Here is a 26,800-nt window from a genome sequence, read left to right as displayed (position 1 = left end):
ACTGCCTCCCCACCAAACTGTACTTCTGCAGTTCAACCTTTTGCCTCATCACTTGGGTGTGGAGCGTCATTCACTCAAACTCCTGCCTTGACCTACCAAAGCAGTATCTCACCCTACCACAGCAGCACATCAGAGAGCAGTTATTCTACTCAACTGCCAGTATGCTCGCTGGAAAGCTACCCTTCCAGCAGTCAGCCTTCTACATCATCATTTGGAGGAACAACTTCTGTTGATCCAGCTCCGGGCAGCACTCCAGCAAGCCATTGTCCTTTGTTACCCTCTACCTCAACACACCACCAATCAGCAATCTATGATAGCTACCTTACAATAATGTCTGCATTGTCTGACGAGTCTTCTGATGAGGAATTGAACCAGGCTATACTAGCAAGCCTGCAGAGTGAAAGGTTAGTACAAAAAAGATCTCGGAGGGCTTGCAAAAACACTGGTCGGTGTACAAAAAGCACATGTCAACACTGTTTTTTTAAATTACTCACTGTCGGAGGGTAGACACAGTTCCGCACTGTAGGTTTAACCATGTGGTATTAAATAATGATAAATTACATCAAGATTTATGACATAATTTATGACATTATGTGCGGATATTTGAATCCCCTGTGCGTTAGAGCTCTATTGTTGTCCAAAAACTATTAAAAACACAGTAAGTCACACCGCTCCACTGAGTGGCAAATTCCTTCATCCCTGGTGAGAGCGACTACTTTAGTTTGTTTAGAAATGGCTCCTCAAGACTTATAACAGCAATAAGATTGTTACTCTCAAGAGAGAGGTTACTTGAATGGCAGATGCCACTGAGCATTCTAAGGAACGCAGTTTAGTTTGCAAGCTTATGCTACATATTACCACCTATTGACTTTCTACTATACTAGTACACTTTGTACGTGACAATTATGTACTGAAGTTGAAAATTGTCAATGATCATGAACAACACACACACATAATGCCACTTGCTCAAAACTAGTGTGTGTGCCCTAACTTTTATTTATCTTGCTAGTTCCAGGATGGCTACGGGATGTTTGGTGCCGGTGAGAGATATTTTGCAAGATCTTGCAACAAAAATAAATCATCAGAAGAAATGCAAGTTCAACATCAACCGATCCACAGTCCTGGATGGAGCCATCAGGGGTTTTAAACGAGGGACATACTGTATGATACATGTCACACTTTTTTCTGTCAGGTTTTCTGATGATATGGGAGTACCTGAAGAGGCTGTGGACTTGGGTGGACCAAGAGGAGAGTTTCTAAGACTTCTAATGGAAGCTTTGCCCAAATCTCCAATGTTTGAGGGAGAAGAAGGCAAACTGAACTTGGCCTTTGACAGTAGTGGTATGTATTGATTGTAATCTCACATGATAAACTCCAGATAACCATTTATTACATGTATGTCACTGTTTTATATGATCTTACAGGCATTTTTCAAGTCTCTATACGCATGCATTGTCAAATATATAATAATTGTAATTTCTTCTAGCCATGAGAGAGGACCGGTACTTTATTGCAAGCAGGGCCATTGCAGTAAGCCTTGTACATGGCGGTTCTCCCGCAGGCTTTCTGTCCCCAACTCTCTTCTCTTGCCTTGTTGATGGCCCAGAATTGGCTAAGCCAGTGTTGGAAAATGTTGCGGATATTGACCTGCACGAAAAAATTAAGAGGGTAATTTATTTTCCTCAGTTTTAGACTATGTTGTGCTGTAAGTGTGTCTCTTTCTACACTAGTAGCTAGTGCAGAGGGGAATATGTTCAAATGTTGGCGCTTTCAAATGTTGTTTTTTGGTATGTATTGGAAGGTCACGGAGGGTAAATCATTGGAAGATCTGCTTGCAACAACAGAACCACTTGAGGAGTATTTGGCCAATGCTGGCTGCCTGAGGCCGCTGCGGAGTTTGGAAGACAAGAATCTGCTTGTAGATGACATCCTGATGTTCCAAGTGATACACAGAGTGCGTGGTCCTTTTGAGAGGTACATTTTTATCCTCAGTTTTTTGCCTCTCCAATAAGGAATTGAAACCCATGAAGATTGCATTGTGTTCAGGGTTTTCTGTCGGCCATTTCTGTTGAAGTGTATGCGGTAATTTCCCGACTAAACCGCACCGTATATAAGCCACATGACAGTATTATGTTACATCATCGTGTCACATAGGCTAAAACTAAATGCCAGGTGGTTGTGGTGCGAGCGCTTCTAGCCATTTAAAAGTTGTTGTACAAAGTAGTTGTGGGCTTGGGTTGTGTGTTAGAGCAAAAATACTGTAAACCCTCCCCGCACGCGTACATACACACATATATTTTTCTCCTGTTTGAACAGCATCTAAGCAAGTCATTTTTCCTTGCCATGACGTTTAAAAAGGACTACATGTGAAGATGTAAAATCTTCTTTAGTTCAAACTTAAGTCGCCAATCAAAACACTTTAAAAAGCAAGTGTGATTTTTACTCAGATTTCGGGATGGACTGAGAACACTTGGTGTGCTGGACAAAATCCAAGCTCACCCGGAGAGTTTTCGCCCCCTTCTATGCTGGTCTCCTACAAACCTCACAGCTGACCTGCTTGACAGCCTCTTCACCATCCGCCTATCAACAGTTGGCAGCAATAGAAGGAGTGCTGAAGAAGTTGTTGTTCCATTCTGGAGAGACTACCTAACAGATGCAGAAGGTTAATGTATAATTGTTTAAAGCGTTTCTTGTATGAACTGAAATATCTCCTCGGTTGTAATTAACAATGCACTGCATCTTGACATTGTATCAGTTAAGTGCAGTGTTTTTTTTGTTTGTTTGTGTTCTTTCTAATTTCCGATGTATTGACTTTTCTCTAGATCAAGAGGGAACACAGAAGCTGAGGACAATTCTTGCCTTTGCCACTGGAGCCAATACTGTTCCACCAATTGGCTTTGATCCACCACCTTCAATTGAATTTCTTCACCAAAATTATGACTCAGGAACCACTTCTAAACTTCCCATTGCGAACACCTGCATCAACTGTTTGAAGTTGCCACTGCTAAGCTCCTACATAGACTTCCAGGAAAATATGGACTTTGCACTGGGAAATACCCAGGGTTCCGGCATAGCTTAATTCATGGGCAGGCCTCCATCTCAGTATTCTGTTTAAAGGTCAAGTTCACACTCAAATAAATATATTTTAGTTCAAAAAATCCCAAACAGTTATTGACACGTTTTTATTGTGGATATCATTCCACAGTGTTTTGCTGGGAACATCTTTTAAAGTACAGTTCAGATTTTGAGAAAGTTCAATAAAGGCAAATTCAACTTTATTGAGTAAACTTCAATTGGCTTTGGAACTTGGCTCTGTATTTTTAGCCAGGATTAGGTTGCCAGTCATTTTGCAATCAAAATTTTAAAAAGAAAAAGGTTTTATAAAGATGTACAATTGTTAGGTTACTGTTTAGGTTCATGGTTGCAGTTTTCTTCCAATTAATGGATCCTTGCTGTGTATAGGATGTTAAGATCTTTATGTGCATTAGTGGCCTCAAACCTCCATGTTTAACATTTCCAGCCATATGTCTTGCTTTAAATGTTCAAATAAATTGTTACCAAAAGTAGTGAAACACGTGTGAATTGAAACCACATTTTATTAAAGCTTTTGGCTCTGGAGAACTTAATAAATTGACTGAAGTATTAATTATTTTAACATTTGATGTCCTTTGTCAAATACAATGATACAGCATCAGTGGAATATGTGAGAAGTCAGTAGGAGCACAAGAAGCAACACAAAATCAGCACACCATAGAACAGAAGAGGACAAAAGCTGAACTTTTTTTCCCATTACTCCACTGAAATAAACGCTTTTTCTTTTTAAGCAGTGTATGTTAATACTGACAATATGTTTAAGTGTCTGTGAAATAGATTGTCGGTGTGTTTTGCTTTGCTTTACACTACTAAAGGCCGTACATATCCTGTGTGGACCTTTTCTATTGATGTGAATGTGCTCTTAAATAGGCCTATCTGTTGAGGTTTTTTTTTTTTCTTTTTGGTACGCCATTTGGTTCTATGATTTTAGGTATGCCTCTCTTCAAGAAAATACACAAGGTTGCAAAACAAATATATACCATGATTCCCATCATCTTCAAATGAATCAAAAGTCTGCTGAAGTGTATCCATTGTTGGGTCACTGATGGTAAGGTTAATAGATGGAACAACAACAACATTGTTAGTCTGTAACTCTGGGAGTGGTCTGTTGTCATCAACACCAAAGCCACTGTCTATATCATAAATACCATTCATACTTGGGTTATGCGTTCCTGCATTGTTGACTATGCCTCTTTGCCACAGCTGAAGAGGAGTTTGCCCCCGTTCTGTTGAAAGACCATGGTTATTCCACTGGTTCTGAAACTCAGTGGCAGCCCTTTGAACCCGTGGCAAATAAATATAGTGAAGACAAAATATATGGAGCTCATTAAGTGAATCTAATACACCGTGCTCCTCCATAAAGTTGAAAAGATTAACAAAATGAAATGAGACTACTCGATTTACCTCTGCCCATAATCTCGCAATTCTTTGGTTGTGCACTGACCTGCCAGTAATTACACTATGTCTGTTTAATCCTCTTCTGTAAAGCATGAAACGGGCAACACCTGGGTTTTCCAGTCCATGATCACATCTCACCCTGGACGGTAGTCCAAAGTTCTGAACACCGTCAATGAATAGTGACATCACACTAGAGGCTCTGTTGTTGTCAAGACAACCAAGGTATATGATGGTTCGACTGAAACCATCAACACAGCCGTGGAACACCATTCTCCATCTCACAAGCTTGTGGTTTCCATCTATGTGCCTAAAAGAAATTAAAATCAGAGTAAATCATGAGTGGGAAAACTATAACTAGGCCAAGGTTAGATATGCATAAATAATTTAAAACTAAGAGAAACAATTCTTAATAATGACCTCTTGTGCTTTTGATGCTTAGTCCATTTTGCTGTACACTCAAAGCTGTGAATGCAGGACTTATACTTGTAATCAAGGGTTTACTTTTTAAATTTACTTTCACTCAAATAAAGGATATAAGTACTTAAGGATTGTAAGAAACTGACAACTGAGTTTGTGCTACTTGATTCAACCAAAGTTGTTCTATTGGGAATTTACTCACCATAATTGATTGGGGGTTGGAACACTGTCAATTCGTCGACGTATTGCATGGCGTCTTCTGAACGACCGTCCAATGGGGTCAACTTCTTGCAGACTCTGTCTAACACGCCACCTTTGAATGTGCAACCCACTTGATCTCAAGCTCCCATGCACATATCGTTCACCTGCATTTGTGGTGCGCTGAAGAATTTCACCAACAACTCTGTTCAAGTTGTCATTGGATAGTGTTGCATATGTCAGTGGCTGAACGCCAAGCTGCTGTCTATGCCTGTAGAGATTCCGACAGCTTACCCACTAAGCATGTTGCAATGCTTTGCCAGTTCATTCCAAGGGATACCAAATGAGATATTTGCTCTCCTGAAATGCTGTATCGAGGTCTGCCTTGATGTCTAGTCATGACAGGTGGAGGCAACAGTGCTAAACTAGTCTCAGACCTGGTTATTTGTCTGGTTTCATAAGCTAATATAATAAGGATATATAATAAGGATAGACCAGCTATCCAGGCCAGTCTGTATAGATTTTCCAAGGGGTACAAATGCTGCTGCTGGAGTAGGCCTACTGACTGGAAGTAGAGCTGATATCATGTCTACCATCCTCTTAAAATACTCTGTCCAACAATATCAGTCTCATGAAGAAAGGTGTTTTAACGCTTATTCAAAATAGCAGAGATTAGAGAAACTTGTTCTCAGGAGGGGACATTGACAGAGGATTACTCAAAAAGTACACAGTACTTCATAGTATTTGTAGGAGTAGTTTCACTAGTCCAATAGTGTCAATCTCACGAAGAACTAATGACAAAAAAAAAAATCAGTTTTTCCCTCATCAAACTTAGCAGAAGTGGCTTGATTTTGTTCTCAGGAGCGCGGGGACTTTGACAGAGGATTTCAACAACAACGAAAAACACACTAGAAGTAGGCTACTTCATTGTGGTAGTAGGTGTAAGACTACTGAGTCCAGCAGTATCAATATCATTAAGAACTAATGGTAAAATTGTCTTTGTATCACTCATCAAAGATAGCAGAAAACATGCATTATGTAGGCTACTAGAGGACTTTGACAGAGTATTTCTCACAAAGTACACAGTAAAAGTACTTCAATGTATTGTTAGTAGCAGTCAAACTAGTACCGAGTCCAACAGTGTCAGTTTTATTAAGAACTTGTGGTAAAAAATATTTGTAAAAAGAAAATGAAGAGCTACTGATTTGAAAAAACGAGAGACGGCTCTCTGTATAGTTTAAATCTCCTAACAATGTTGTCCATTTATTCTTCTCCCCTCGAGTCCAACAGTGTCAGTTTAATTAAGAACTTTCAGTCAAAAATATTTGTAAAATATGAAGAGCAGCTGATTTGAAAAGACAAACGCGAGAGACGGCTGAGTGACCGCAGTGCAGAATCGCTGTATAGTTTAAATCTCTTAACAATGTTGTCCATTTTAGACACGGGCTTATTATATATCCATTCTCTGGGCTCAATATGGGTCTTGGCCGTTTTCGTTGTGATCGCTAAATTCACCTTGTTTCCCCTTGTTTATAATATTATCAACGTTGCAAGCAAACGAGTGCTTTTGTTTTGAAATCACTTCAGCGAGTTTCGCCCCCCCCTCGCTACAATGACCATTAGACCATTTAGTAAGGTAATAAACCAAAAGCAAAAACGCCTTGCAGACACTCTTCCGTTTACTTGTTTAATAAAGAACAACAAATGGTCCGTAGATACCATGGTAGATACACGGAGTCATCTAACCCTAACACTCTCCCTCCATCATGTTGATTTGAATCAGAAGTTCTGAACATGAGCCCGCCCCGCTCGACCTTCTGAGCCAATCACAGCGCGAGAATGACCTGCCTTCCGTTTCAACCATACTCCTTCCGTTTCCACTATACTTTCTCTCTCATATACATACATTCTTCTCTTGCATACATATATTGTCTTCATACATACATACATTCTTCTCTTGCATACATATATTGTCTTCAGACATGCATATAGTATAACATATATGTATGTAAAAGGAGAATGTATGTATGTAAGAGTGAAAATATATGTATGTAAAAGGAGAATGTATGTATGTAAGAGTGAAAATGTATGTATGTAAAAGGAGAATGTTTGTATATAAGAGAAGAATGTATGTACTGTATGTGAGAGTGAAAATGTATGTATGTAAAAGGAGAATGTATGTATGTACTGTAAGAGTGAAAATATATGTATGTAAAAGGAGAATGTATGTATGTAAGAGTGAAAATGTATGTATGTAAAAGGAGAATGTTTGTATGTAAGAGAAGAATGTATGTATGTGAGAGTGAAAATGTATGTATGTAAAAGGAGAATGTATGTATGTACTGTAAGAGTGAAAATATATGTATGTAAAAGGAGAATGAGCGTTCTTTCAGTCCCAACGTTCTGAAGGGTCACACACACGCACGCACGCACACACGCACGCACGCACGCACGCACGCACGCATGCACGGACGCACGCACGCACGCACGCACGCACGCACACACACACACACACACACACACACACACACACACACACAAATACACACACACACACACTCCTGTGTCTCAAGTCTATGCTTCATGTGGTGAAACTGCAGATAGCTGGTGTTTGGTGGGTGTTTGGTGCTGTCTATAAAGAGGTTTTACTTTGACTATTTCCATGGAATGTTTTGAATTCAGAGGTTTTCCTCCAGAATATATGAGAGCGTGAGTATTATTGTTGTTACTTGTTTGAAACTTTGCTGCTTCAGAGCTTCCTTTTCTCTACAGCTTCTATTTAAAGCATTGCAGGAGCCTTTGAACACTGGAGCTCGTTTACTACACTTGAAAGGGCTGCTCCTGATTGGTGTTCAGCCTTTCCACTGCCACATCAAGGTTCACACTAACGTTGTGCATTGCTGAGGAGCAGCAGTGTGTGTGTGTATACAGTGTGTGCACAGTGCGTTAACACCCTCTGCAGGTTCGCTCCCAGCAGTGACCTGCCCTCAGCAGGAGGCAGCAGATGAGCCAGCCCATCATTAAGATGCATTATTTTCACTTCTTTTAGATAGTCAACGGTAAAGCTCCTTTTATAGTGGATTGTTAAGGGGGAGCAAATCAGTTTTTTTGTTGAATAAATTGGACGATGATCAATAAGGTTTTGTTCAGGCAGGGAGTAGCTCAGTAAGTAGGGGCGTGGCTTGGGAAGCACATGGTCAGGAATGGTCACAGGCTCAAGTCTCTCTACAGACCAACAAAATGAAATGTAGCTGTAAAGGATCCAGTTCACCTCCTGGGCAGTGCCGATGTGTCCTTGAGCAAAGCACCGAAACCCCAACAGCTTTTTCTCTGACATGACTCCATCAATGCATGTTTGTGCATGTGTGTATTTCTGGCCTATGTCTATAAGTACATTTCATTCTTTTGCCTTTTTTATTATTTATTTTTTAAGGGCCGGCATGACATTGTTGGTTAGGATGCATTGAATCCACACTGGCTCTGTATTTAAAGGAATAGCGCTTCAAAAGGATTTTGCATCTGATGTTCCTTATTATTTACCCAAAATAAGATGACATCAGCGTACAGGTTAGGTAGGTCCTCTTTTGCTTACTAGCACATCTATCAGACTTAACCATACATATGCTAATTTGGTCATTTATATTTTGCTGTCTTACTTTGACTCCAGTGAGAGGATGGGTTCAGTTGGTGCTGCAGGTGGCTTATTATTTTTGTTCGTATGTCACTACATATCTGCAGGGGGGGGGCACATTAAATCGTGGGCGATTGCACAATGGTGGGACAGTAAAGAAAGTTCTTGCGACATCCAGATTTTTGTTGTCTTTGTTTTTACCCCATGTCAGACCATCAATCACACAACACATACCTCCTTCGTTGTCCTTGCCATCCGTACAGAGTGTTTCCATGGCTACGTGACACCCGGCCCCTCTCCACCCTGATTGGCAGATGCAGTGCCATCCACTGGCCTCCAGAGTGCAGCGTCCGTTGTTGTTGCAGAGGCCGGGACACCCCTCTGAGCGGGGGCAAACACACAGTTAGAGAAGTTAGAGTGGAGGGGGGAGGAGGTTGCTGGCCATCAGGTTCCAACTAGGCTTCAACCAATATCAAAGGCATGTGTTGATGATGGTATTGTACTGAAAGATGAGCTTTAACAATGTGTTTTATATTTTCACTGCAGAAATGCATCATCATCTGAGCCTCTGAAACAGCACTGAGACCATCACAGGACGAGTAAGAAACTCAGCATTAAAAGTATAGACTGTTCATTTCTTTGTAAGTGGGCTAACTTACTAAATCTGCAAGTGATCAAACATTTATTTCCTCCACTGTATTTCCCCCAAAAGGTACACATTTTAATATCTTAAGTAGGGTTAATGTGTCTCACATTTTGGTTAAAATAAACAATTTTCTACAATGTAGTGTAAGCGACCCAGCAGCTGCAGGTACTGCTGTGCAATGGAAGTGTTTCAAAAGTCCTTGAATTGCAAAAATATGGTTAGGATCACGTATGAGACGTTAGCTGTTACATTGCCTCATATATATGCCGTTAAAACTCTGCCATATATACCTGGCTGCTAAATCCTAAGAACTGTTAAAGGATGTGTATTTTGATAATTATGTAACCTTTTATTTCTTTATTATATTTGTTATTCCATCATAACTTATTACTTTTTAATGCATGTAACATATGTAACATTAAGCTGTCTGTGGCTCTTTCTTCTGCTGTAACTACGTAAATGTCCCCTCTGTGGGACTAGTAAAGGTATTCTGATTCTGAAGTCTCACTGATAACAACTAAAGCATATCTGTTCTATAGACACACGTGTCACAAACAACTGAGTTTAATATTGTGGCAGAACATCAACATTTACAGATGCTGCAATTGTAAAGTCAATGGAAAAATTCCATAATTAGACACAATTTGTTATTTTTTGAATAATTCACATAATTCCTGGAGCGTTATGTATCTCATAAACGTACAGAAAATATGGAAAAAGCAGAGAGGAATAATGAGAATAACTAAAGGATCTGAGCTGAACACACACTGCCTCACACACAGTCGGTGTGTCCGCTGTTGGCCATTTCACAGCTAAAATCTGTGGAGTTGGTACAGTGGCTGTTTGTGGCCAATCAACACAAGCTGTTCAGCAGTCAATTCTCGCAAATTGTTTGTAGCCTTTATTTATCAAATGATGCAAGGCTTTCTGTCTGAACACATGTTGAGAGACATCTGGACGTAAATGCTTAACATGTCAGTCTTCATTTTTGTGCAAATGTCTAACTTCTATTGGAGAAGTCTAACTCTTCGGAACAGCTTCATTTCATTATCATAAATATAACCATCATGTCTACCGGTACTTGTTTTTTTGGTAATTTGTGGAGATGTTGCACTGGGAGTTTATTGGGCTTTCTTCAAGAATCATGAACGTCTGTGCCAACTAAACAGCACAATTGATTTTGTAAGTGGTGTGTGAGTGTGTGTTAAGATTAGAGTTAATTTGGAAATAATCAAGCTTATCTCAGCTGTTGACGAAAAATGTAATCTGTAGTCACCTGAACAACTTTTCGGATAATACCTCAGTTTACATTATTATAAGAGATGTATTACCCCATGTAAAGGTCTGCATGCTGTTTCAGAAGCTTTCCCACCTCAAAAGACGAAACAAGGAAAAACTCAATCCTTGTCTTTTGGCATGAGTTTTTATTTGTATCCAAACAGAATGCTAGCTCCAGTCCAAATACACCACCACCACCAAATATTAGTTAAATCCTGATGTGTAAAGGTGTTTTGGCCCTGTGTGATAAAACGTTCTCCAACAGATGAATTGACAGACTGAAAGACAGATTGATAAACAAATAAGACAGATCCACACATTGACCCACATGTGAGACACAGACTGACAGACAGACAGAGTCAGCCCTCGGTGAAATGCACGTTGTAGTTTCACATGAACCGCTAAGAGCGCCTACAGCCAAAATGGTTACTGTGTCCTGCTTGGCTTCAATCAGAAATCAATTCAAAATCATTTTTTCCCTCTGTAAACAAAGAAATGTGTTATTGTTGCATAATATGGGAATGAAAAACAGGGTAAACAAACAAAGAAGACGCTGAAGTTGAAAGCAGAACCTTCTGAAAATGGTATCAATTTTAAAGATGTCCGTCCAAGTGAAGTCAAACCATGATCTAAGGAGAATATAACAACCAGCTCGCTGACAATGATCCCAGCTTCTTTGAACCCTCCTGTCGTCTTCGTTTCTCCCCATTACTTTGGTATGCCTGGTCAGATTTGATTTTAGATTTGAGGTCTGTTTTAACTGCTCTTACGTTAACAAATAAACCCTTAATCATCACCCAAAAAAAATCTACATTTTATCGATATGTGTGTGTACTATCTGATGGATGAACATATTCTAGGGTTACCCATTCATTTCATATGGAGGTCATTTTTGACAGGGAACACTATAGGCGTTACAAAGTTGACTAAACTACTCAAAATGAAATGAAAGTGGTGATCAGTATTTTTTATGTTCAAAGGTCTACTGTGGAGGATAGCATGAGACCTTGAAGAGATCAAATGTAAAACACAATATTTATGATTAATGAAAGTAGTTAATCGGTCAGATTTGACCCAACACGACAGGAGGGTTAAAAAGGAAGCCCTTTCTGTTTCAGAAATATGGATTCCTTTAATCTTGTTCAATTAATCCGAAACATACTAAACAGACCACAGGTTAAAATCCATGTGAAAACACAACAGGGAGACAGATGCACAGGTACAGAGCACAGAAAGTATAGGGAGGACTGCATGCCTCCCAACACTATACTTTATGCCTGTGAGGCCGGCACTCTGATAAAAGAACGGTGAGTGTCGGGACCAAGCAAAGCCCAGCTGGAGAGACAGGACGAGGCATGGAGGGAGAGATGGAGGGGAGGTGGAAAGGAGGGGGAAAGATGACAAATAAGATGGAGACAGGAAGGTGGGGATAGACAGAGGAACAGCAGCTGGTTTACTTCACACAAACATTCATATCAGGCTGGATGCAAGACAACAGGGTTCACACTTCAGCTTTGTGTCTGCTTGTTTGTGTGCGTGCGAGCATTTCCATTTTGTTGAGTATGTTGCGTGTATCTTCATCTGTATGTCTGCGCTTTGTGTGTTCAAATCAGTGACAGGAACAAAATGATGTGGCAGAAAACCAAGAAGATAATACAAAACACTGAGCATTTAAATACAGAAATACAGCAAAAATCAAATGGAATGGAATAAATCAGAATCAAAGGAAGCTTGAGTTGACAAAGCAGAGTGTGAGGTGGTTGTACTTTGGGACAGTGAGGCCTTTATTAAATCTTTGGCATGATTTACCTTTATATCCTGAGAATAGGAGAGGGCACGAGGAAGAGAGGGAGGAAAATTAGGGAAAAAAGTAAATCGAAACAAAAGCAGCAATGCCAAATATACTCTCTGTGATGGACCGATGGAAATGGCAGCCAAAGGAAGAGGAGAGGAAAAAGAGCTGAGATCTGGGGGGGGGGGAATAACACAGAGACACAGCAGCAGAACCTCCACACAGTAAACATTATCACTCCATGTACACCTGTCTTCATTGACTTTTAAATCACAGAATAGGTTAAGGTACAAAGGGCAGCTTAAAGAAATAAAATAAAATCAAAATTAATAGAGCTTGTGATGTTACACCATTCACAAAATCATTTGTTTTTTTTGTAGCCTTTATTTAACCAGGTGAAATCCCATTGAGCCCAACTTCTTCTTTTCTTGACCACAATTTCAACAATCTCAAAAGGACGATTAGCGGTGCAAACATGGATATTTGAACCACTAGAAATGAACCTATTTTGGGCTTTTGTCAAATCTTTAAATCTAAATGATGTGTCAGGTGATACAGTATTGAAATAGTATCATGTCTTCTTTATCCTGAACAGTTGACAAAGCTAGGCTTAGAAAAGTCCTTTGCAAAGTAGTGACATTTATCTCAGTAATGCTATCAACATGTAAAGCACTTATGAGCAGGATGCATTGCAATAAAGAAGGTCAATTATGAAGATATCCTTTTGGAATCTAGCCCAAACCTTGACTAGCTTATAGAACTGGAACTGTATGAATCCAGAACATGAGGTGAAAGAAGAAAACATGAGTTTATTTCCCAATAATACTGTGCCTCTGAGCAAGCATTTTATCGTGAATATACAAAAAGCTTCAAATCAGCTTTAATACTGTCAAAGTGCATAACCATTTTTTTGCAATTGTGTAAATACTTTCAATTACTAAAATGTCCTATAAAAAACACATATGACTGACATCTTTAGTACAAAAGCCGACTGTTTGAGTCGGATGATGGTTTTAAATCCATTCACACACATGTCACAGTACGCCTGTGTGCAGCGACAGAAGCAGCTTACAGGAGAACTAAGCCTGAGGCACGTCTGCATCAGAAACCTCTATATTATATTTCTCTGCTTGTTCTCAGCTTGTCTTTAAAAGTAAGATTATGTGTTGACTATCCAAAGCCGCTAAGAATGTCCACTATTCAAATGTCAAACCCACGGAATATGCAAGGGGATAAGTAAATTATCTTTGGTACCGGTTCTGTTAAGTTTCATCAAGCAACATACTAGAAACTGGATCACTGCCCTGTTATATGATTTGATTTGAATTTAACAGTGGAGGTCAGCATTCCTCATTTCGAGACTCCGTCCAATCTTGACCTATATTTCTTTCACATTTTTGAGCTTAAGATGAATTTAGTGCTAATATAGTTAGGTTTATAAAAAGATTTAACAGGCAGAACTAAGCATTCAAGTTGATGACAAAACAGTGTTGATTCAGTCTAGAAGGATAAACCCATGAGATGTATCACCTCGTTTACAAGGCATCCCAGCATTTCAAAAGGTGAAGCTTCTTGGGAGGTACGTACGTACCAAAATAAACAAGTAAAACAAATGTATTTTCCAGGTCTAATGTTTTTTTATCTGAAACATCAACAAGTCAATATTCAAATCATGAAATATTCAAAGCGACAGTAATAGTGCATGTTATCTGGCCAAATGAAAGAGAGAATGGGAGGAAAATAAACAGACTTGGGATCTCCAAAGTGAAAAAAAGAACCTTTGAAGCAGCCACAGCTCCACAGAACATAAAGAAATGCAAAGGAAGAAAGGATGAAAAAGAAAGCGCATGATGAGGAGGAGAAGAGAAAAGAGCACAGTACCTTTCACTCTAATGTCCGGGTTGTGAGCTTTAAGGGAGGAGGGAAAAGAAGAACAGATGGATAGAAAAATAGCGTTTAGTCCAGAAAAATAGGCAGGAGTAGAGTTCAGTAACAGCGCCAGTGATCATCTGATCACAATGAGTGAAGAGCAGAGAGAGGTAGAAATGTTAACAACAAGACCAGAGAAATAAAGACAGATAAAGAGGTTCTGATGTATTCCTCTGAGAGCACTCATAAGTGCTAGAATGATATAGTCTAAAAGCACATGTTGAAATAGAAAGAAATAATTCTACAGTTAGGTCTCCGTAACTAGATGTAAATGTGATGGTAGAGAGGACAGTCTGTCCAATGCAGAGCTGCTGGACCAGCAGAGGATTTCCCCTCATCGCACTGTTGTTATGCTCTAAGTGTGTGTGTGCCGTGTGTGTGTGTGTCTAAATAACCCAAACCAATTTGCAACTCTTTCCCAGAAATACTTCAGCTGATTTGGTGGTCAGCTTGCCTTGGCCCCAATATCATGATTCAATGTTTGACTGTTACATCCCAGCAGGAAGGGGGTTTTCAAGTTGCCATGGTTACTCACTTAAAATGACAATCCTTTTTACAGTACTGTTGCTACAACGCACCTTCTATCAACCCTGAGAACCAGCTCTTCTTGACTGATTTACTTTTAAAGTAAAGATGTTATCGTTCATTCTAAAGCACCACCTTTATTCTCTCTGGAAAAAATATCTTCTTATGACATCATTTATGTCCGTAATAGTGTCCTCAAAGCTCTTAATCTCGCTTGTCTGTCAGCTGGTTGTTTTGAATTCAAAGCAAAAACATTACTGTTTGGGTTCAGAACACTGCTCTCATAAACTTTTTTTCAAGCAGCAGCCGGCAGCTGTCTTAGTGAAAAGGCTCTGATGGTACATGACCAGCCCAGCAGCAAACAGCAGTCACTGCATTAAGCAGATCAAAATATCCTGGCTGAGGAGCTGGGAGCTAAGAGGATAGTGAGTTTGAGACTAACCTTTCATTGTAAGGTTGTATTAATATAAATTTTGAAGCAACAGTTACAGGCACTCATAACCAGTGGCGAGTTGTCAGGGCACTAAGATATTCTAAAAAATAATATTTGAAAACATAAAAAAAAAAAAACATAATTTTTTTTGTGATATTTTTCATTAGTTTTACCAAAATAACTTGATTTAATTGTATTTAAAATAAAATGTCCAAATAAATAAGTCCTTCGAATCTCCCTGTTCAGTTTCTGTTTGAATGTGAACGGTTAAATGAAAGAAGCTCGTCTCTGCGAGTTATGTGAGGACAGGAAATGATTGGTGGTCCTGCTGTAAATTCACTGAGGGCTCAGCTTATAGAGCTGAATGAAATCCAGACTGAAAACTCATCTCTTTCGACTCCACTTCGAGCGATAGAACTATTAACAAAAAAAGTATACACTAATAAAGGAGTGGCTTATCTAAAGCCAGTTGAGTAGCACTTGAAATGTTTTAGCTCTATGAAACCTGATGTACTTATATGATTCTGTTTTCTTCAAGTTTGTATTTTGTTGGTCGAACACACTTATTGTGAGTCGCTTTGGAAAAAAAGCGTCAGCTAAATGCAATGTAATGTAATGTAATGTAGAGTGGCGAAGTCTCTCCCGTTCCGGGGGACCTCCATGGGACCTTATTTCGGGAAAGATTATCTTTCGATCCCGTTTGAATTGTGCCATGAATTACACATATGATGTTTGTCAATTTAAAAGATAATTTTGCAAGTCAAAAAAAAAAAGTTTCGTAAAACTGTAAAGTAACACATTTGTTTGTGTGAAACGCTGAATGAACTACATCTCCGGTCTCGCAGAACAACACACATTACCAGCATGGCCGTCACTACCAGTGTTGGGTGTAACGCGTTACAAAAGTAACGGAGTTACAGTAATATATTACTCTTTGCTGTAACGAAGTAATGTAACGCATTACTAATGAAATGTGGGTAATGTATTACCCGTTACAATTCTCAGTAACGCACTTACAACACATTTTAACCCAAAATGAAATGGTGTTTTGTTTTTTAAGAATATACTAACATAGCGAGACATTCCGACACCCGAGACAAATTGTGCGGGTAGATTAGTAAACCTGGTGTTTACCCTTCAGGCTTCGCGTCGGGATCTTTGGGGCAGTTGAATGTTATGCAACCATTCAAAAAATTGAAGGGAGCCAAAAATACAAACAACAAATTGTGTCAGGTGGTAACTAAAAAGTAGTGTAACTCATTACATTTCAGAGACAGTAATATTGTAATGTAACTTATTACTTTCAAAAGACATTAATAAGTCATATGTAATATATTACATTTTGGAAGTAACTTGCCCAACACTGGTCACTAATGAAGCTTAGCGCAAGTTCAAGCAGGAAGACCAAGCTCTTCATTCATATTCCACGTCACTTCTTTACCCTTTCCTCCCTCATTAAGTGATCGGGGGCGTCACTCCCCAGCTAACCAATCACTCCTCTCTCCATTCTCACAAGCCTATCGTTGCACACGCTAATCCCTTTATATCTGCTCTTCCCTCTTGTCAGCTGTCATTTCAGGTGACATTACGCAACCTTCCTTCACCCCTTCCACCTCCCGTCTCCTACAGGACCAAGCTAATCCTTCTCCCTTCAGACCGGTCCCACCTACTTATCACCACCACCAGTGTCTAGACCCCGGGGTGTTTGTCCGGAGCGGTTCTTCCCCTCCTGAATGATAATCCTGCAAACCGGGGCCTAATCACCAAACATCATTCCATTCTCCTGTCTCAATTCTGGCAATCATTATTTCATTTGTATGACGTGTCCCAGTAATAAATATGTATTCCATACATCAACGTCTCTACTGAACTGTCTTGTCAACAAAAGTATTGTCGACCCTCACTATCACCACAATGAAACACGTCCAGAAGTAGCGCGAAGTAGAAAAGATTGCAGATGCTAATGTAGCGTTAGCATTTCTCCCCCGGGCTTAAATTGTGTATTATAGAATGATCACACCGGTGACAGGACTCTTCAAACGGTTCACGAAATATGACTACTACTAAAAGGACAAGGCTGTAATGCTAACTAACATGCTAGATACTAGCTAGGTAGCTAACTTGATCCAGCCACTCCTGGTCCTTTCATCAGACGGGAAGCGAAAGAACGAGCAAGACCCATTGCTGGTATGATAATAACCTGGTACTAAGCACACAGGCATCTTGTTAAAGTATCTTATCTTAGCCAGCGTCATATAGATAGATTCTATCTATCTGGCGCTGATCTTAGCTATCTCTTAGTTTATACATGCCAACCTTTCCAAATCCAAAAGAGGTAGGTTTGCGCGCGGCAAATGTGCACGGCCAAATTAGGTAATCAGAAGAAATGGAACCCCAGTAATCACATGTGTAAACCATGTATTTAACATATATCGCATCATTTTATGCATTTTTCAGAAAAAGTGGTAGTTTGGTAAACAGTGACATCAACGACATGTCTGGTCTGTAAAATGCCCGAAAAGTAAAAGAATGGGAGATAAATATCCCGAAGTCTTCACATTTTATTATATTTGTAATGTGTTTCTGGTCTCCTTTCAGTTGAGACAGTGTAGATGAAGGATGTGTCAGGATGTAGAACTCTTGTGTGAACATTGGATAAAGCCAGGTTCATATTCTTGTTTCATGTTGTTGACATATTAGAGTCAAAGGTTTGCACAGAGCGAAATATCTTTGTGTTGCGCCATAAATCAGAAAATACTGCATTAAAAAAGTAATGTCCTACATTTCTCTACTGATAAAGTCTGATATAAATAATGTACAGGCTTTCAGGTTGCTGTAGTTCACTAAACAGACACATTAACGAAATGTTTGGTGTTGAAAATGTCAGAAAAAGTGAAAGAATGGGAGATAAATATCCCCAAATCTCAAAATTGTATCATATTTTGTGTGTGTTTGTGGTCCTCTTTCAGTTGAGACACTGTAGGTGAAGGATGCTTCTGGAAAAGACCAAACACTGGATGTCTTTCAGTCGCCAACATGTGTTTTCGAGACACTGATATTAACGGGGAAATCCTGCAGGACTCAAATGCCTTGTCTCTGTTCCCTTAATTTGGGAGTGATTACCCATCAGCCCCAGGGCCCGGGTGCAGAGGAAAGGCAGCGTTACGGCCTGCACGTTGTTTCTCTTTCAGAAACACAGAGGACTGTTTGTATGATGCGATCACAGACACGCTGCTAACGGTGTCCGCCCAAAAAGTCGAGTCCAGTGCCTATGTAGTGTCATTTTTATTTGTTATAGTTTGGGAAGATTGAAAATCGGTAGGGAAAGCCGGCTAAGTCGGTAGGCGGTAGAAACATGTCAAAAGTGGTAGACTACCGCCCAAATCGGTAGGGTTGGCAGGTATGTTAGTGGAGGAAAACAATTGTGACATCACTTACGCGACTCTGGGATTTCTAGTCTTTCTAGTTGCATATTTTTCATAGTCTTATATTTCAACAGTTTTACGACAAACTGTGATTTTTTTTGCATGGAAATGATTTTTTAAGATTCACAAACATCATATGTGTAATTCATGGCACAATTCAAATGGGATCTAAAGATAGGTTTTCTCATAATTTTTTCCGAAATCAGGTCCCATGGACCGGAAGTAGATGGGCGTGACTTCGCCACTCTATAGTAACTCCACGAGAGAGTAATGTCAAATGACAGTGCAATTGACCAATCATATCTTCCCTCTAAATGGGTGGGCTTTATTTCCGCTGACTTTATGACAAGTTCCGCCCGCTGTGAGGTTTATGCAAGTGGTGCAGTGATGCGTCCTAAAACCCGGAAGTAAGCTGCGCCCGGGTTCCCTCGACACAAAAGCATTGGGATTTCTCCATAGAATTTTGGAAAATAGCTGGAAATAAGGTCTGTGGAAAACGTATGGGCATATATATGTCTCATTATTATTTGTGTGAACATAACAATTATTTGTGTGTAAATATGTGATTTGTAAATGTGAAACACCATCCACAAATGCATTTAAAAGATTTGCCAACTCCCAAATACATTTGCAAGTGTAAAACGGATCTGCAAATATGCTAAATAGTTTCACAAATAAAAAAAAGATCTGTGAATATCTCTTTAACATTTACAACTTTCGATCAGGCATTTGTGAATCCATTTTGTTTGAATTTTGAGACATATTTTCCGCCGGTCTCGGCTAAAATCTACTCGTGTCACTCGGTTATTTTCGGAAACCACGTGATGGCCTGCTGTTGACGACATTTCCGCATGATTTCAAAGTAAGAGCATGATGGTTTGTTTAATGCTCTGTTTTTTTTTATTATAATGAACAGCGGAACGTTAGATGCATTCTTTATCACCATCATCATCATCATCATCATCATCATCATCATCATCATCATCATCATCATCATCATCATCATCATGTTATAGTGATACAGTTAATTTGTGTTAGTTTATTGGTTCAATATAGCATATATCGAGCACTTTCGTTGAAGTACAGGCTACGCCACTTTCGGGACCCGGGGGAACAGCTGGCAGCAAAGCAGCCCAGATAAAACTCTTTCTTCATTGTTTGTTGTGTATTCAGTCAAGCGGGTAAAAGTTACAAAGCACTTCACATCTTGTTAATCTGCCTAATTTTACCTTACCAGTGCAGTAATAAAGTAATCTGTAGAAAAGCACCGTATTTAGGTCAGCCTTCATAGTAAGGCTACATTAAATGTTATAATATTCATTGTGTCCTTTCTACTGTATATGCATATATTCCTGTCTATTGCTTTCATTTGTATTTAATCTTTTTATGTTTATACTTGTTTCCACACATTTCACAATTTGGGATGAATGAAGTATCTATCTATATATGATATTCATCTATCTATCTATCTATCTATCTATCTATCTATCTATCTATCTATCTATCTATCTATCTATCTATCTATCTATCTGTCCGTCTATCTACCTGTCTGTCTGTCTGTCTGTCTGCCTACCTACCTACCTACCTACCTACCTACCTACCTACCTACCTACCTACCTACCTGACTACCTGACTACCTAATTGTTACTTGGCTGTGGGTGCCCTGTCATGGTGTTTATATAAATTGTGTTGTTTTGTGTGGTAGAGGGTCGCTGTCATTGATGCGTTTTGCACCCCGGGCTGCTATTTTGATATTCCGCTGAAGTATACGCTGTATAAGTATACGTAATAACTCTTCCTTTTTGTTTCTTTTTTGAGGGAAGGGGGGGGTCAGAGGGCCTAGGTATAAAAGTCACGGCTCACCACTGTTCATAACAACATTACAAAGTGTTGCTTCCTATCAACAAACGCAGGATTATCCTTGTTTTCACTTGTTTCAAGCTTGAGTGATTATGAACACAACCTGGATCTCCTTTTTACCATTGAAACTGTCGTAGCTCGAGTGTTATTGGAAGACATTGATAATCAATACAAACTGGCATACCCATGTAATTAGCAGCAACATTTCCACTTATCACATTCTTGCAGCAGCTATAAAGAACAGAGACTGTAATATATCTGTCATGGGTTCAGAAAGTCCTATCACTGAAGAAGGGTTGGTGCATCCACTAACAAACTGTCTGTTTTGTAGGTTTCTTGAAGGTGTGTACACAGTAAATACCTCACAGTAAATAGCCTGCATTAAATACCCCACGTTTGAATGTCTGAAGTTTCTATAAAAACAGAGGTTGCAAACACGTGACTTAATGCAACCACTAAAAATCATCATGCTAAAAAAATGTGCCACCTTTAGTTTAGTGGTGGTGATGATCAGCCATGTAACCGTGGAAAACTGAAAACTAAAGGAAGTGAGTCATCAAGCAATGCTCGATTATAGTTGAACTGTATTCCCTTTACAGTGCAATCTGGATTCCCAAAGAAAAACACATCCATCCAGAAACCAGTGACAAGTCAAATGCTAGCATGTGGAGGAATAAACTCCATGTGTGTGCATACTGAGTGACATCTAAGTTGTGTGTGTGTGTGTGTGTGTGTGTGTGTGTGTGTGTGTGTGTGTGTGTGTGTGTGTGTGTGTGTGTGTGTGTGTGTGTGTGTGTGTGTGTGTGTGTGTGTGTGTGTGTGTGTGTGTGTGTGAATGATCTACTCACCAATATTGCAGTGCTCCCCTGTCCATCCTTGGTCGCACTCACACTTGCCCTCCTTACACACTCCGTTCTTGCTGCACAGTGGGTGGCAGGCCTTCTGGTCACACACACTTCCTGTCCAGCCCTCCTCGCATCGACACACACCACCGTAACACACACCATGGCTGCTACAGTCCACTTCACACACCTCTGCAGGAGAAAGAAAGAAAACATCAATGCACATGCAAACAAGTTCAATGGTACCTGCAGTACGGCCTGCATCGATTACTTTGGGGAACACCAATACTGTACATTGAAAAGCATTCTAAAGAAGCGTTATATACAAAACTATATAAATGGATTTTAAAACATCACTACTGTCAGGATTGTACCAATCTGAGTGTGTGGTTGTGAGTGTGTTTGCATGTTTAAGACAAATAACAAGATAAAGAACAGGCCAGGACAAAGGGAACATACCTGTGTGTAGTATATTTGTATTTGTATGCATATGTGTTTTATAGTGCGGAAGTAGGATACTGAACAGGATGTGTGTTTATTAGTTTTAACAAGACAATTCTTAGCCAACGGCTAGGACACACACTACTGAAAACATCTGGCCTTGCACACACACTACTCTGAAATACTCTCACATTCACTACTGAACACCTCACACACATACAACTGAAAATTAAACCTCACACACTTACTACTGAAAATCAACCTCACACAGTTGTGTGTGTGTGAGGTGTTCAGTAGTGAATGTGAGAGTATTTCAGTAGTGTGTGTGCAAGGCCAGATGTTTTCAGTCGTGTGTGTGCGAGGTTAGTTTGAATGTTGGCCTACACGGCTCTTCATAAACGGCAACACAGATAGAAGTGAGAACACATACACAAACTGCTTTCCTGGTCTTTGTTTTTATGTCAAGCCATATGCTACTGATCTGCATTCCTCCTCCAACTTTCTCTATCCCTCCTCCTTTTCAGCTCCAATGCTGTCACTTGTCTTCTCCTTCTCAGTTTCTCTCCCTCTCATTATCTTCCCCTCTGCAGCCCCACACCACCGAATAAGAGACGGTCCTTTGCAGGACAAAGATAACACTGGCCATTGGTTCAAACAACCAAAAAACAACTTATGCAAACGTTTACCGACAAGCAACCTCTTATAGCAGTGTACATTATGACTCATATCAGAGCAGCCAAGACGGAAAACATATGCAACATATTTTAATGTCACAAATACTGTGACTTTTCCCCTTCAGGGAGGAGATCAGTGTGGATGCGTGTTTTCTCTTCTTCCTTGTTTGTTATCCATTCCTTACTGATGGTGAAGGTTGAATTCCTTTAACCGTCACCATGATCTTTCTCTGACCTTAAAGTATTCTCATGTTGTGTCATGTCTGGTACTCAATGTTTGGAGGTTTACTTACAAAATGTTATACGTTACAATAACTAGAGCTCTGAAATGATTTTTTTTATTAAATCTCTATCTCTACATGTATAGCAGCCATTACATTCCAGTGTGTGTTAAACTTTATTCATTTGACTCAAACACATACCTATACTTTATAAAACCAGATAAACTCATCATGCTGTAGGGGACTTTTTCCAGAGCTGTAGTTACAAGTCAAAAATGTAATCAGTGACCTAATCTGTGTTTCAAAATATCAAAGTAATGTAACCTGATTACATTCTGTTACCTTTGGATTACTTCTATATTAAATGCAATGCAAATAAAAACAACATAAAATAAATAACATTTAGATGTTTTACTTAAGTGTATGTAACAATGTACAGTAACCTTAGAAATGAAGTAACTAAGATATTTAATATCAAAATCTAGTAATCTGATTACTTCTTTCACATAATCTCGTCCCATGTAATCCGTTACTCCCCAAGCCTGCTGGTTCTACTTTTTGCTTTGTGTTTCTGTGCTGCCCATCTATACACCTCCTCTGAATCAGTGTCATTGGTCTTCCAGCCAATCAGCTCCTTCCTCTCTCCGCGTTTTCCAGCCTCTTTAGACAGTCTGTCATGGCCTTATTAGTTTCACCTGTCGCCCATTAGCCCTGCCCACCTCACCCCCTGCACTTCAATCCCTCATCTGATTAGTTTGTAAGTTATGGTTTTTAAATGGATTCTCAGTTAGCTTCTAGTATTGCTTCCCTTGAAAAAGAACCATTTGATCTAACTCATCTACAAAGACCTTCAACATGCATCAGCCAGACTGTTGTGCTGGCTCTTCCTCTGTGGAGAGGAGCAGCGACCACAGCAGGGGGAACACACTGTAAGTCATCTTGAGCCCATAATACTCCTATGTTGGCTTCATTGGCTGCAAGTTAGTTTATAAATGGATGTGGAGATGTTAAGGATGTAACTGGCCTTAACGTGTTTCAGCCCCCAGCGCTGTCTCTGACCTTGCACCTACTCACAAGTGGAAGTTTGATGTCCTCAAGCAAGGTTTTCCTGGCCCAGCTATAACACTTTAGTTCTTTGTATCACACCTTAGAATTATGTTCTTGTCAAATCGTCTTCGCCTGAAGTCTTCAGTTGTTTCACCAGCCATGTCTGCCATCTTTATGGCTGTTCCTAGGGACTCGCACAATGAACACTGTTCTCTTAATTATGTTCTGTTTTGTTTTATTTAGCACAGATCCTGCTCCTCCTTATACTCTCAATGATTCTGTAAATCACTATATCAACTATTTTAAATTAGGAGGGATGCTGCTCAAACAAATGCTTAAAACATGTGTATCATTGTAGTATATTTCTATATATTTCTGTGCAGTGGCGTAACAAGGTTGTGATTGGCCCTGGTGCAAATATTGTTTTGGGCCCCCCCCCATCGCCCAAAACATAAGCGCAGGTTGATGTGCTCACACACGCACGGACACACACAACCACTCATAAGCGCCATATGTAGGCTATAAACAACAGCCTGCCCTGGCCTCAGACCACCACAGCCTGACAACGGCACAGCGAACTAATCACACATAATCGAGATTTCGAGGACGATGTATGACAAAAAAAACGGTCTAATTTTGTCAGTTTAGCTGTTACATCTCCTTGTTCTCTCTTGTCCTTTCTCTTTTGAGTGCTGCTCTTGTGCTTTGGTTTGCTGTACATTATAAATGCAAGCTATCCCATTTTTTATAATGTTGCCGAAATTGCTGCTGCAAGCTACAGTACCTATAACTCTTGAGGTTGATTAAATGATTCACTCGTCACGCAAGGTATCAAATGACATGAAAGGGAGCAAGGTCATTGGACAGACAAATTACAAATACATTTATGTTGCTTGGTCACTTTGAAGACTGCGTGAACCGGTCAATGCCATTGGGGCCCACAAAAAAAAATCTATATATAATAAAAAAGATTATATATTTTTTAGCATGGGCCCCTGGCCGGCTCTGGGCCCCGGTGAGTTGCACCGGCTGCACTGTCGATAGTTACCCAACTGTTTCTGTGGCTTTGCGAGATTGTATAGTGTAATATTGAGTACTCAATTTATTCAATTGTTTACTTTATGTTGTGTTTTATTGATTTACTCTCGTGATATATGTCCTTTCTATTGTGAAGGAGTATGTTTGCTGCTAATGTTAATTTCACATTTGTATTTGTATTACATTTGATCTTAATGTATCTTTTAAATATGTGTAACTTGTGTAATGCTCAACAACGCTGCTGCTGGGACCAAATGTTTTTGCAATTGTGGCTGAATAAAGTATCTATGTAGATGTCATAAGAAATGAGCCAAATGGAAAGAGCTCCTTCACACTGACAGACATTGAACGCGTAACACACCTAGAGAGCAGTCGGGCCCGGTCCAGTTCTGGTCGCAGCTGCAGGTGCTGGTCTCTGCGTTGTGAGTGCCGTGGCCCGAGCACTGATCAGGACACATGGCCTTAGCAATCTCACAGCTGGCCCCCCCCCAGCCCGGCTGACAGTGACACTCTCCGTGAATACACACACCGTGAGCCAAGCAGCTGGGGTCGATGCAGTCCACTGCAGGCAGAGAGAGGAAGAGGGGGGTTATATGGTATACACACACACATTAACATTTAACATCTGTGTCCACTAGAGGGCAGCGAACAAGCTTAGACTCTGACTGTAGTCGAGACTGAAGTCCAAGATGATTTGTTCAGATTCCACAAAGATATATTTATTTTAGGATGGATACCATAAGCATCATTATGGTTCAAACTAAGTTTGGAGAAATGGAGTTGAAGAAAAGTTAAAGGTCACATCTCATCGCCATTTCCACTGATCATAATTCCATTGTTGAGGTATACTAAAATAGAAAAATACTGTGCAATTTTCCAAAATCACATTGGTTTCGCATACAGCATCTCTGTAAAGTATGTGTATTCAGCAGTATTCACTTTCTCCACTAAACGGCTCGCTGCAGCTGATGATGATTATGATGATAGTTATTTTACTGGTTTTCTCTGAATAAAGAGAAAATAACATATGCATTAGAATACTTTAATAAATATACAATCAATCGAAATGTATGGCTACTGTGTAAATAATGTATTAATTTGGAATGAAAACCGCCTGCCCCCCCCTCTCCTTTCTTGCTCTTTAGAATCAATGGCCTTTTTTCTGTGATTATGCCTTGTGGCTGTATACTAAAGTAATATGTATCATGAAAGCTTCATTCAAAAACTTGACAATCAAATTACTATCATTAATAATTTAGGAGTCTCAACAGAACAAATACACACACACACACACACACACACACACACACACACACACACACACACACACACACACACACACACACACACACACACACACACACACACACACACACACACACACACACACACACACACACACACACACACACACACACACACACACACACACACACACCACTTGTTAGACACTTTTAACCTGTGACCCCCTGATCCCAACACCAACGAACAACCCACTGCACCACACGCCTCCCACACGCCTCCCACACACACACATTGTCTTTTATACGCACTCACAAAGGATTAGTGTGATTGAGGATTTAACTAATCTTAAACTAATCTGGTTACTGTCCCCTGTGATATATGTTTGTCTGTATGTGTGTGTGTGTGTGTGTGTGTGTGTGTGTGTGTGTGTGTGTGTGTGTGTGTGTGTGTGTGTGTGTGTGTACACAGCATGTGCATACCTTTGTAAACACTTGAATTAGTGGTAATGCTGTCTAAACAAATTAGCTGTCAGTAGCTAGGGTTGGTTTCAGCAGATACGTCCTGCAGGTCAGTGGGATTATTGCTTGTAAACTTTATAAAATGACTTCAACCTGCAGTACATGGACCTGTGGTGAGTACAGTACATGTACCTGAGGACAGTACATGG

General features: G+C 39.9%; 1 protein-coding gene across 7 annotated transcripts in view; it reads right to left on the bottom strand.

Annotated features, from left to right (window-relative positions):
• tenm3 (teneurin transmembrane protein 3) overlaps nucleotides 1-26,800 on the bottom strand; it is a 690,209-nt gene that overhangs the window by 91,406 nt on the left and 572,003 nt on the right. For all 7 annotated transcript variants that reach the window (XM_079656342.1, XM_079656340.1, XM_079656341.1 and 4 more), the window contains 3 exons: nucleotides 25,250-25,450; nucleotides 21,474-21,659; nucleotides 8,972-9,118 (listed from right to left, as the gene is read on the bottom strand). In XM_079656342.1, coding sequence (XP_079512468.1) covers nucleotides 8,972-9,118; nucleotides 21,474-21,659; nucleotides 25,250-25,450 — 534 coding nt within the window. The remainder of the gene's footprint in view (nucleotides 1-8,971; nucleotides 9,119-21,473; nucleotides 21,660-25,249; nucleotides 25,451-26,800) is intronic.

The sequence above is a fragment of the Notothenia rossii genome (assembly GCF_949606895.1).
Source record: "Notothenia rossii genome assembly, chromosome: 1".
Lineage (NCBI taxonomy): Eukaryota > Metazoa > Chordata > Actinopteri > Perciformes > Nototheniidae > Notothenia > Notothenia rossii.
Note: the sequence above shows the minus strand (reverse complement) of the source record. Positions and strands in the feature narration are given on the sequence as shown.